This window comes from Anguilla anguilla, chromosome 7 (assembly GCF_013347855.1).
Source record: "Anguilla anguilla isolate fAngAng1 chromosome 7, fAngAng1.pri, whole genome shotgun sequence".
NCBI classification, from domain to species: domain Eukaryota; kingdom Metazoa; phylum Chordata; class Actinopteri; order Anguilliformes; family Anguillidae; genus Anguilla; species Anguilla anguilla.
In genome coordinates this window covers 35592364-35605872 of record NC_049207.1, presented here as the reverse complement: position 1 = coordinate 35605872, position 13509 = coordinate 35592364, and the positions used below count along the sequence as shown (strand labels likewise).

The 13509-nt window shown below is 40.3% G+C and overlaps 1 protein-coding gene across 1 annotated transcript in view; it reads left to right on the top strand.

Moving 5' to 3' along the window:
- The window catches only part of polr1a (RNA polymerase I subunit A), a 45501-nt gene that overhangs the window by 7590 nt on the left and 24402 nt on the right, over nt 1–13509 (top strand). The window contains exons 9-16 of the mRNA XM_035424468.1: nt 1506–1668; nt 2283–2450; nt 2780–2902; nt 5273–5500; nt 6939–7193; nt 8392–8583; nt 9343–9492; nt 12200–12383. Coding sequence (XP_035280359.1) covers nt 1506–1668; nt 2283–2450; nt 2780–2902; nt 5273–5500; nt 6939–7193; nt 8392–8583; nt 9343–9492; nt 12200–12383 — 1463 coding nt within the window. The remainder of the gene's footprint in view (nt 1–1505; nt 1669–2282; nt 2451–2779; nt 2903–5272; nt 5501–6938; nt 7194–8391; nt 8584–9342; nt 9493–12199; nt 12384–13509) is intronic.

The window sequence follows — 13509 nt, the reverse complement described above, 5'->3', positions numbered from 1 at the left end:
GTATGTCTTTGCTATCTTCCTCAGCTAGATCAGTGAGATTGAGACAAAATGAGAAGCAGAACTTGGTAAAACGTCTGAAAAATAGAACACTTGACATTGGACAATAGCATGCACAGACATATTTCCTAGTGGTCTTTGCATATGAGAAAATAACAGTAGTACCAAAGAAATTAACACAAATTAGTTAATTGAATAGTTCAAACAATATGTTTCTGCAGAATGGGCATTTAGGTGAAGTTAGGCATGATCACAGACTATTGTACAAAGGAATTATAGTAACCATGACCGAGATGAGTTTCCTTATTGAATGGCATATAAAACAGATGGTATTCGCAAGTCATCGTATATGCTGTTGTTGAAGGAACCTGTGAAATAGCGCTTAAAAACTGTTGTACAAATGTACTTTTTTCATGCAGAATACTACTAGTTATAATTATGAATGAGTCATGTTTTTAAATGTAATGTTTTGAATGGGGTGTTGTAGACACTACAGACGTCATTTTGTTTGTATGTTGTTAGATAGAGAACAGGGCGAAGTCATTTACTAGTAGTAGTAGTAGTTTACTAATAACGTTTTCTACAGAAGCCAAGTAAAAAAGTAGTTAGTAGAAAGGCACAGTGGTCAGCTGTTGTAAGTTTGTATGAAAATCAATAAATCTGCCCTCATGAAATGCATATGGCTTCCTGTCCGTGAGTTTTGCTAAACATATGCGTTGAAGATTGTGATATTCTGATAAGTGCAAAAGCAATAATTTAGCAGTAGGAAAGTATTAGTTAGCAAATAAGTGTGCATAACAAATCACAGATTTGCCTGAGGTGGGATTCGACACTGTGACTCAGCGGTCCAAAGGCCGCGACGTTCACAGTGAGCCACCAAATGACTAGCTGTACAGAGTGGGAATGTTCTTGGGGAAAAGCATAAAAGTCAATTTTGCGTGTGTGACATTTTTCTTGGCTGGTGTAGGTAGATGATCAGCAGATGTTGGTAAATGTGCAATGGGGAGACATATTGTTTGTGGGCTTGCAGCATTGTGATGATGCAGGGCAGGAAAAATAAGGAGAAAATGCAAAATCCCCAAAGTTTGGGGCTTTATTGTGTGAACGGTGAAGTTGTTTTTGAATTCTGTCTGTTGAAATGGGGTCAGTGAATGGTTTTAAGGGCTGAAAGTCTGTGGTCATTGTGGTTATTTCTGTAGAAAACCCTGAAAAGTGGCAAACTCTTGGCGCTGTATAGGTATGGGGTATGTCGCCCCACCAAGGCATAACTTGGTGGGATGACATACCTGCCATCCCAATACTTATCCACTTCTCTTCATTTTACTGTTTATAACCGAACCATACTTTAATTTCACATGCAACTTCACATCACATGCAAGCTGATGGAGCATGTAAAATTCAACACTTAAGTTTGTGTTGCAAAGACGCATTCTGTGGACAGATGTCTTTTAAGCACGAACCATTCATGTGAAAAGTAGGACCTACATTTACTGCCATATTGTCTGTAGGTACCGGCCCATAAACCGCCTGGGGGACCAGATGTTCACCAACGGTCAGACGGTCAACATGCAGGCTGTAATGAAGGACTGCAGCATCATCAGGAAGCTGCTGGTTCTCATGGCAGGTGAGAAGGCATGGTCGCTCAGCAACGGCGGAGAGGAGCTGGAGGAGGTGAGTTATGGCAGGGGCCTTTGGGCATGAGTTTAAGGGAAGGATTGGGAGGGAGAATAAGCCCATGTACTTCACTTTCTGATTTCCCTAGAGCACAGCCCACCACCAACCCCCACTTTGGAGGTCAAATTCCTTGACATTTTATTAATGCATATATATGTGACCCCTTGAAATCCTTGCGCATAGCCCACACAAACACGACAACCCCTCCAGCCCACCACGTGCAGTACCCATTTAACTAATATACTGAATATGGTTTGCCAGATATTGTCTGAAATTTAAAATTTTGTTGGGCGGGAGTCATTGAGAATGTTATTTATTTTGTGTATTGCATTCATAAATGGATGGTTTTTCCAAAGGTTGAGAGAACTTTAAACGTTACTGAGAATTGGAGTGAAGTTAAGATGCTGTAGCTGACAGAGTCACAGCATTCTGGTCTTCCTCTTGAGTATTAAGACTGTGGATTTGGTCCATTTGTCTGAGAAGTCTGATACTTTTGAGAATTTTATTAAGTTGATGACTTCCTGTAGGGAGGTTTCGGGTTTCAAAAATGAAAGGGAATAAGATACCATACAGATGCCCTTTATTTCCCTCTGACTCTTCCACATTTGCAGGAAGCAACTAATAGCAAGACTGACCAGGACTTCCTGGTTGGCATTCCAGGCCAGACAATCACGGACAAGTTCTACAATGTCTGGATCCGCCTGCAGAGTCACGTCAACATTGTTTTCGACAGTGACATGGACAAGTTGATGACAGAAAAATTCCCTGGGATTCGTCAGGTGGGTGTATATGCTCCACCTCCACCTCATCCTCCTATATTCAGTGGTCTGTATGAATAACAATGTGGAAGAAATGTAAATGGCTCAGGGTAGGGATATCAAGCCCGAAATGAATAGTGTATGTTATAATATGATGTAATATTAGAATTTGCAACATTTCAGATTTGTTTTTCCATTTTAACACATAATTTACTCACTGAAATTAAAACATTGGAGCTTGAACCCAACCTCTGTTACACGGACCTGGAACCTTCAAGCTGCTGCTGTTTACAGTGACAATGCGAGAAGATCCTTCCCTTTTGCAGACAAACCTTGCTTGTGTTTTTCAGGTCCTGGAAAAGAAGGATGGACTTTTCCGGAAGCACATGATGGGGAAACGTGTAGACTATGCAGCGCGGTCAGTCATCTGCCCTGACATGTACATTGGAATCAATGAGATTGGAATACCAATGGTAAGAGTCACTGTCTTTAACGTGTACAATGATGTTCTGTCCAATGCGAATGTCACAAACATTGCATCGTTCCAGTAATGGGAGGGTCTCTGCCACAGGATGTTACATTCGTAAACAGTGTGTGGAATCATTTACATTTCTGGAGTGCTTCTGTTTCTTTCTTCTTCATGCCTTATTTAACAGAGACCTTAGGTCTGCGAGGAAAATTTCAGCTACTATTAGTATTTCACATACTAATAAAACATTTTCAACATTAACACAGACTTTCTTACATATAGGTTCTATACAGCACTACACCTGACATTTAGCAGGTCTGTCTCTGTGTTACAACGGAGTATTAGGGCCACAATGAGGGAAAAAAAAAAAGATTTCGAGAATAAAGTTGTAATATTACGAGAAAAAAATCGTAATTTTACAAGAAAAAATTAATAACATGAGAATAAAGTCGTAATTTTACGAGAAAAAAAGTCATAATATTACGAGAATAAAGTTGTAATTTTAGGTTATGTGTTATTTTAGAAGGGAAATATCAGAAGAGCAGCCTGCCGCCTGCGTTAAAATGAGGAAGGTAGAGCATCTTGTGAAGTTATACTTTAGTATAGGTTTCAGAAATAACAAAATACTTAATCTTTTGGCACATCAGCACCACATTATCATAAGTATCAGGACATTGAAAAGAAACTGTGTCCATTCCGACGAAAGAACCACACGGAGGAAATTTCAGGCTCAGGCTGCCATTAGACTGTCCTCTCACCCATTTTGTTGGTTGCTGGTAATATATTTTCCTAAAAATTATGGGGGTTTTTTTTCTCAATTTTATTCTCGTAAAATTACGAATTTATTCTCGTAATATTACAACTTTTTTCTGAAATATTATGACTTTATTCTCATTAAATTACGACTTTATTCTTGCATTACGACCTTATTCTCGAAATCTCGAAATTTTTTTCCCTTAATGTGGCCCTAATACTCCGTTGTAGTACAGTGTGTGTATGTGTGTAGCATTATTTTTTTTTCCCCCACCCGCATTCTGCGAAGACCCGCCCCTACTCTGCATCTGATTGGGTCTGACCCTGATATACTTCTTTGCTGAATGCGGGTCGAAAAAAGAAAATAAGGCATGTATGTGCATGGGCGTGTCTAAAGGATTGGCAACCCCCCCCCCCCCCCCCCCCCCGGTGCACCCCCAATGCCATTGGGCTAGAGTACTATCAATCTGACAAAGCCCAGCGCCATTGGATCAGAGCGCTGTCAATCGCTGCCTGATTCGCTGCCAATCGCTTGTGCAGTGACACTTCATGTAATACCACCTGTATTAGGGCACAGGGCACTGCACAAGAGCCTGAAAATCGTGCCCAATGTTTTCTAAGGCAATTTTTATCAACGCTGTATTTATTTCTGATAGAATTTTCTGATTTCCCATGGGCACCCCCCTGACTGGTTCTTTTTCCCCCCCCTGTGTCACCTCATTTTTAAAATCCTGGAATCGCCCCTGTGTATGTGTGAAACCGCGCCCTGTACTCCTCCGGGAGCAGCGCACACTTTTGTTTGAGTTATTTGAGTTTGATTTATTTATTTGAGTTTGTCAAGCACTTTAAACATCACCACTTTTTAAGTTTATGTTTTAAACAATTGAGGTTATTGCGATTTCTCGTTTGTGCTGTGATTTAAATTTAAAAAAAACATTTATCTGCACCTTTATTCCTGTTTACAATCATTTACATAATGTGTTAAGAAATTACCAATGTGTATAGGAACTGACAAAAAAGGTAACGCTTAAAATGTATTATTGTGGTGCTAAAAGGCACGGTGAAAATTTTTGGGTGCACCTAAATTATGTGCTGGTGCACCTAAATGAAAACGTTAGGCGCATCAGTGCAACCAATGTAAAAAGTTAGTCTGGAGCCCTGGATGGTATTGTTCAGGTGCTTAGTGTATCATGATATATTGATCTTTTTAGAGGATTAAATCATTTGAAACACAATAAAATGTTTCAGTTACTATGGTAAATTCCATTCGCTTACCATTTGTATGCATTGTACTGGATTCAAAATTCTTAGTTTCTTTTTTGGGAGGCCAGTTTGCATTGTTTCACGTGTTAAAATATATTGATCATAATTGTTGTTCTTTGGGTGGGATTTTTGCCCACACTTTGATAAAGGACAAACCTTTTGCATTACAGACCCCTCCCTGACCACAAATGGTGCCTCTCCCCCCAACCCCGTCCAGGTTCCTCGCGATGGATGCGCTATTTATTGCATTACGATCAGAGCGTATGATATGCCACTTTGCAATTCTGCATGGGAGTGGTACCGCCCACCCCTTTCTTCGCAACCTGCGAGTGAGCAGTGTGTGTGTGCCGTGCTGCAGGTGTTTGCCACAAAGCTGACGTACCCCCAGCCGGTTACGCCGTGGAACGTGAAGGAGCTTCGGCAGGCAGTGATCAACGGGCCCAACGTGCACCCGGGCGCCTCCATGGTCATAAACGAGGACGGCTCGAGCACCGTGCTCAGCGCCGACAACCACACCCAGCGGGAGGCTATCGCCAAGCAGCTGCTCACACCCTTCCAGGGCCTGCAGAAAATGCCCATGAAAATCGTAAGTGCGCGTCCTTTTCTCTCTGTCTACTCATTAATGCCGTTCTACTTATTGCTCATTTCACTGTTTAATCCAAACCAGGATTTAGGTGTTTTACAGATTATGCTTCCAGTTTTCCTCATACTTCCTTCAGACAGCTGTGATAACACAGTGGTCATTATCTAAGATGTTAATATCCCTAAGTGTAAACCTCATTTTGTGCAAATATGAAATATGAAGCTGCTTGTTGAACAGGGATTTTTTGCATGATTTATTTTGTTTTGACTGGAACAGAATTGCCCTTATTGATGATGTTGAAATTGTGCAGAATTTTTTTTCAAAAGTTCAAAATTTTTGAAAAACAAACTTGCTTTTGTCCATAAGTATAGAATTAAAGGATAAACCCAGGTTCACTATGGAACTCTCCAGTATGCTCCATGAATGTAATATGGCCAGGGCAAAGGCAAGGAAGTCTGGTGCTGAGACTGATTGGCTTGTCTTTAGACAGTTAAATAACAAATATACTTCTCTCATCAGGAAAGCTGCATCTGCATACTATCTATTTGTAACTACTGAAAACATGAACAATCCTAGTAGTTTCTGGGAAGTTATTAAATCTTTGATAATTCCAATAATCTACCATCCTGTATAGTCAAGGACTATATGGTACTAAAATGTGAAGGCACTTTACGGTTATGGTCTTGAGATTATCTTCCTATGGTTGTTCCTAAAGTTTGGCAAGACAGTCTTCATGTATCCTGCACCTGGAATAGCCTTCAGAAAGAGCCAAAACTTCAGGGACTTCAGGGCTTGGCCACTCAATGAATTTAAAGCGACTGTAAAGAAGTTGGAAACAGATTCTATTGGAAATTGCTAATTGTTTGTGCTGTTCAGTGCATGTTTGCACATTTTGCTTCTCTTCCTTTTTGTATGCTTTTGTGTTGTACTGTCTAAAATTAAATTTGTTGGTGAAAATCTGTAAAAATAAATTTAAAAAACTTTGAGCTTTAGGAAATAGAAACAGTATAAAATTTAATTAATAATTTTAGCATGAAGGAGTAAGGGTGATATCCCTTTACAAAACGCCTCAGTGAAAGTTGGCCATTTTGAATGATCATCAAATCGTTATTCAGTTCTCAATAATAATTTCATATCTGGAGCTCTAGTTTAGTTCTAGTCTTTACAGATAGGTAAGGAATATGTGGCCTAAATGAAAATGAAGGGATTCTGAGCAACAAACCTGACAGCTTTGTCTATTTCCCGTGGAATGACTCTTCCTTGTTCGCTATTCAGCCATCCTTTGACTGCTTCACATAAACCAATAATAATGGATCTACAGTCAGGGTGACCTTTGACTGCTTATTACTGCTTAATAAAACTACAATGTGAGAACTCATGGCTATAATCTACTATGGTGGTCAAAAGATAGTTGACCACAACCTTTGACCCCTGCCTCCAGGTGAACCGGCACATTAAAAATGGAGATGTGCTACTCCTGAATCGACAGCCCACACTCCATCGGCCGTCCATCCAGGCACACTGTGCTCGCATCCTGCCCGGGGAGAAGGTCCTGCGTCTGCACTACGCCAATTGCAAGGCCTACAATGCCGACTTTGATGGGGACGAGATGAACGCGCACTTTCCCCAGAGTGAGCTGGGCCGAGCTGAGGCATACACGCTCGTCAGCACCTACCAGCAATACTTGGTGCCTAAGGTACAGAACTCACTGCTGCAAGACCTGAAATCCCCAGAATTCCCCTTCTACTGAATTTCTCATTTCAATCTGCACTGATGCAAACACAGTGTACATTAATGCATTGGAATCCACTTAATTGCAGGTTATTGCATAATTCAGGTATTTGCATAGAATTGCCCATTTGAACCATTTCCACTCCATTCCCTTTTAAAGAGATTGCATATTTGCATAAACCATTAGCAGATATTTCAGATATTTTCATGGAATTATGCCCAGTTACATCGCATCACGATCTATAAATGTAAATTAAAAGTTGGCAGATGTGGCATAAATAAACTGAAAATTGCCAAATGAAGACCGAAAACCACAAAATGTATGAAGGGGAGTGGCTTCTATTGAAAATTATGTCGATGATGGATGCCTGAGTGGCACATGAGGTTGTCGGCACGGTTTCATTCTTTTATGAAATGAAACGGATTGTAGTTCATTTAGCATGTCTAAGGTTCCACGTAGACTTGAAAGCAGTCAGTACTATAAAAACACGAAATGCTGCATCATTCATGATGAAATTGCCTCAATAAATTCACAGACCATTTCTAATCATTTGACTAGGGTTTTTTGTTTTTTGCACGATTTCTCCTATCAGCGGCTTAGGTGTCTTAAAAAACACTTAGGCAGCTTGCTATCCTGCTAAATGACAAAAAAATCACTTAAAAAGTTTGATTTCCCAATATTACAGCAAGCCTTTTTTAATGTAAAAAAAATATCCCTAAACCCCTAGCAGCCATGGCGGCTTGCTATCCCTAAACCCCTAGCAGCCATGGCGGCTTGCTATCCATGAACCCCTAGCAGCCATGGCGGCTTGCTTTGATGCAGTTTTTTGAATTGCAGTTAAACAAAGTGTAGCTGTTATGTGGTTATACATAGTGTAGCTGTATTAACTGTGTTGTGGCACAACAGTGGGAATAACTTTTTTAGGGCACCTCACTTGTGTTTTCTCTGTAATAAACATGCACATTTTGGTATGAAAGTACTTGCTGCACTCCTGATTCTCCCGGAAAGACATCCATGAGACGTTGTCTTGATGACATTAATTTAGCTTGACATCAAACTAATGACATTAATTAATTTGCCATTAAACTAATGGACATGGAGGGGATGTCATGGGCATGTCATTTTTTAAGGACAGCAAATTGAGTATCTGGTCTCTCCACAGGATGGGAAACCCTTGGCTGGGTTGATCCAGGATCACATGGTTTCTGGTACCAGCATGACCCTGAGGGGCTGCTTCTTCACCCGTGACCAGTACATGGAGCTGGTCTACCGTGGCCTCACTGACAAAAGGGGCAGGGTGAAGCTGCTCCGGCCTGCCCTGCTCAAGCCCCATCCGATCTGGACAGGCAAACAGGTAATAGTTACAGAAATTGTGCAGATAGGTGTTACTGACTAGCTTGTTACATAGCTAAAATATGGAAAGTTTTAGTTTTTGGTATTCATTGAACCATTTCATTTTTCTTTGCTGAGAAGTGTCCTCTTGTACAGTATTTAACCACAAGGCTGTGCACATGTATCTATTTGGACACCACAGGCTCAGTTTACTCAGATTTTTCTGGCTGAATGTCGTTTTTAAGCCTTAATTACTTCAGAATGACTACAGATGTACCACACTGTGCCAGGCACTGAAAAATGGGTCTCTCTTGCTCCAGTATTTTACTCTACTGGCAGTGAGCAGATGCTGTTATCCATTGAATTCAACTGCAAAGAGCAGGGGTTGAAATGCAGCAAATCCTTTGGGGGGGGGGTATTATCGCAAAGCTGAATTAAAGAGCAGGAAGTGCAGACTTGATTCACTTGTCAACTACCCTGTGGAGCATTTATCTTATATTACAAACAAGAACTAAACGACCCAACTGAACATTAACATTTATTTAAATAAACAAGATTATAGAACCACAGGCCCTGCTGACAGAAAGAAAAAAAAAAAATAATAATAATAATCAGGCATTAAGATGAGATAAAATCGCTAGAGATGGTCATGGTGGAGGAGAGAGGTGTTGTCTGACCAGTAGGATATGGTTTGTGACCTCAAAAACGAATGCAACTGAAATTCAGAACATTTCACTCTCAGTGATTACCATAGTAACAACTGCTTTTCTGATACATACAGGTGGTGTCAACGTTGCTGCTGAACGTGATTCCAGAAAACCACCTCCCCCTGAACCTGACGGGCAAAGCCAAGATCCCCAGTAAAGCCTGGGTAAAATACCCACCCCGCCCCATCCCAGGGTACCAGCCCGATTCCATGTGTGAGTCCCAGGTGAGTCCATCGCCCTGTGGTAGTTTTCATCCGGTTATCATGCTCTGACAATAATGGGGGGTAGGTGGGCATCAATGTGAGAGACAATTTTTTACTTTTATTATTATTATTATTATTATTATTATTTTTATTTACATTTCCTTTTATGTCCCTACATTGCTTGAAACCAAGCCTTAAAAAATAATGCTGTATGTCTTGGTGTTCCCTGACTCCTACCCTGTCTCTATTATGATACTCATTACAACCTGCTTATGAGAATAGCTTATGTCCCAGAAGATTTTAGCCCCAGCTAAGGGGCATTTTCAACAACCAATCAGAATTTGAGACATCAATAGAGCCCAGCTTATTGAAATAACACTGACATGACAACGGTTTAGAAATAAAGAATATACATTTATTGGTTATGATAATGAGTTGGTAACAGGCTAATTGAAAACAATAATTTGTATAAGATTATATTTTTATTAATAAGATTATACGAGGAAATGATGATTTTGCGATGGCTAAACATAAGAGGTTGGCAGTACTACCATTTAACGAAGGTTAGTTTGTGTTATTGGTTAGTGAGACGCTATTCTATGTTACTTGGTTAATTCGTTATAACAGTCTCATAAAAAAAAAGTTTAACAACGTAAACTACAAGGTCAGGGAATTTGCTATTCCCGACCGATGTATGTACAACAAACAATACACAACAACAAATGGCAGTAAAGTAACCTGAATAGGTATTTCAAATTTTACTCTATTCTTCAATTTGATGTCAGTGTCAAATAAAATGTGTTTCAATACTTAACGGTGATAATAGGGGAGGCCAGTCCTTAATTATGTTAGGTGATGCTCGTTCAGCTCGTCAGCTGGTCCCATGGGTCCGTGGCAGGTGCGCAGAGACTTAGGAAGCTTCTTCTGTGAAGTCGGGGTCGCGACAGGTTCCAGTGAAGACGACGGACGTGCACAAATCTTCCACTTGGGCCCGGCCGCAAGGGAGATACTTTTTCTGCGTATGTAGATACGTGTTCCTCAAACAGCTTATTTTTCCGGATGGTAGCAGGCCAACTCAGGCAGGTCTCCAGCGAGGTGCGAGTTGGGAAGTGCAGTCCGGTGATGTCCTTTAGGAGATGTGCGTCTGGTTGGTTAGGCAGTGCCTTACCTCAGAGCAAAGTTGTTAGGTTTTTGATGACTTTTATGCTCAAAAGTCACTGATGCGACAGAACACCATCTATGATCTCTAATGTGATTGGATCATTATTTTGGCCACGCAAACATTTGATTGACTTGCGTTATTGGAGCAGTCAATGAAACGTGGATAGATAGACCATTGATCACTGTGTTAATCTTTAAGCTTGTTAAATCAGGCTCCCTAAGGGGGGTGTTCCTTGCCCCAAGCTGATGCTTAATTGACCACGCAGAAAGTTTATTGCAGAGGAAGGGGACAGGCACATACTTCCTTGGTTGACCAAAAAAAGTTAATGATGAACATGAATCAGTCAGATGCCCCTACTCCAAGACCGGCATAAAAAAATGAGAATGAAGTTTGCAGGTGATCACCAGGATGAAGACCTAGCCTTTTGGACGAGTGTTCTCTGGTCAGATGAAACAAAAATTTAACTGTTTAGCCATAGTGATCAGAGCTATGTATGGAGGAAAAAGGGTGAGGCTTTTAATCCAAAAAACACCATCCCAACTGCGAAGCTTGGGGGTGGCAACATCATGTTGTGGGGGTGTGTTGCTGGAAAAGGGACTGGTGCACTTCAGAAAATAGATGGCATCATGAGGAATGAGGATCATCTAGAAATACTGAAGCAACACCTCAAGACATCAACTAGAAAGTTAAAACTTGGTCGCAATTTCCAGCAGGGTAATGATCGTAAGCATACCTCCAAAGTTGTAACAAAATGGCTTAAATACACCACAGTGAAAGTATTGGAGTGGCCATCAGAATGCCGTGACCTGAATCCCATAGATAATTTGTGGACTGAACTGAAAAAGCGTGTCCGAGCCAGGAGGCCCCTAAACCTGACTGACTTACACCAGTTCTGTCAGGAGGAATGAGCAAAAATCCCGGTAAAGTATTGTGAGAAGCTTGTGGAAGGCTACCACAAGCATTTGATTCAAGTTAAGAAATGAAAAGGCAATGTCACCAAATACTAACAAAGTGTATGTAAACTTTTGACCTACTGAAAATCTGATATAGTACATAAAAGCTGAAATCAATCTGTCTCTTAGCTATTATTTTGAAATGACCTCTTATGAAATAAAGTAGATATCCTAATTGAATTAACACAGGAGATGTACGGTAACATGAAATGTGAGGAGAAAAATTGAGTTTGAATGTCTTTAGCCTAGGTGTATGTAAAGTTTTGGCCTCAACGGGAACTACACTAGCATAGGCTCGTACACTGTATGTTCGTTAAACTGAACACCATGACAAGCCTATAACATAGACATGTGCAGCCTCTAGAGGCATAACATTACTGTACAAGCTCCTTTTGAGTTTATTAGTGTAGTCATTTTTCTTCTACTTTAAATCATGAACTTTCTAATGCCTCTGTATCAGCCAATATAGAACCTTTAGGTTGTCAGAAACTTGTGTATATAAAATGTCCTTCTAGGCCAGTTGAAAACATACACTACCAATATAACAAATAACAGAAATAACATTTAAAAAACCCAGAAACTTTCCTTTTATGATGCTATTTGTCCATCCCAGGTTATTATACGTCAGGGCGAGCTGCTGGTGGGGGTACTGGACAAGGCCCACTATGGCAGCTCAGCCTATGGGCTGGTGCACTGCTGCTATGAGCTTTATGGTGGAGAGACCAGCAGCCACCTGCTGAGCTGCTTGGCACGCCTCTTCACCGCCTATCTGCAGCTTTACCGTGGATTCACCTTGGGTAAGACCACTGAATGAAGTAAATTACACTAATGTTTCGCTCCAGAGATTCAGTTTCACTTAACCAGTTTCACTAACCTGATGACCACGGCCATGGTTTGCATTTCCTTCTGTATGTTATTAATGTTTCTTTATGATTGGTTAGGTCCCCTGGTGACTTATTATCAGTTGCTTAGTGTGTAGTTTCTTGTGTTTGAAACAACAATGAACATAAAACTGAGGAGGAAATTATTTATTATTGGAGCTGTTTGGACGAATAATTAAAAATAGGTTTATTTCCTGAATCCTGTCATCCAGCCGTCAATGCCCTTGTTAAAAAGCCCTGCAATCTGAATACTGGACACAAGTGGGATTGCCTGATTGCTTTACCTGTTTTAATTTAATAATTATTATTGGAAATGACAATTTTCTATTGAAACACCAAATTCATTGATGGGTCAGTCTATAGTAACCTGGTGGAATCAACTAATTCGAAACAAACTCTGTATCTTGCCGTAAGGTTAAATAATTTCATTAAATAAGAAGCAGTCAATTTAGTGAATGCAGGCTCACTTCTTCTTAATGACGGCGGAAAAGGCATTAAACTGAACGTTAATATTAAATCACCGGAAACAAAAAAGAGATCGATAAGCCTAAGTATTATCCTCTTCCAGTTTCTACACCACAAAAATGAAAGGAAACAAGCTAAAAACACACAACCACGGAACCACCACCAAAATAAAGAGGAAAACCATTCTTCTTCAAGGCTCCAAAACCAACTGAAGCACAACACAACTTTTTGCTGTGGCCATCTTAAATACTTTATTCAACATGGCTGGAGCATGCTTGTCCTGACTGGGTGATGCCTAGATGAGGTGTGGAAGCGTTTTATGTCAAGGAATAGTCTAAATCTAAAAGCTGGCAGTGTAGTTATTTAGGTGATGTTATCTTATTGAAAGCAGGGCAAAGCACTATGATGTCATTATCAAAAGGTTTGTGAATTCAGTCTTTCTAACAAGACAAAACATGAATGTTAGGAGTTAATTCAGTTCAGCTATTGAAATCCTTTAAAATGCATGGTAATGTACCTCTGCTTCTAACAACAGATGTGATATTTGTATCTCATGTAATCAGTTGTAATCTCCACT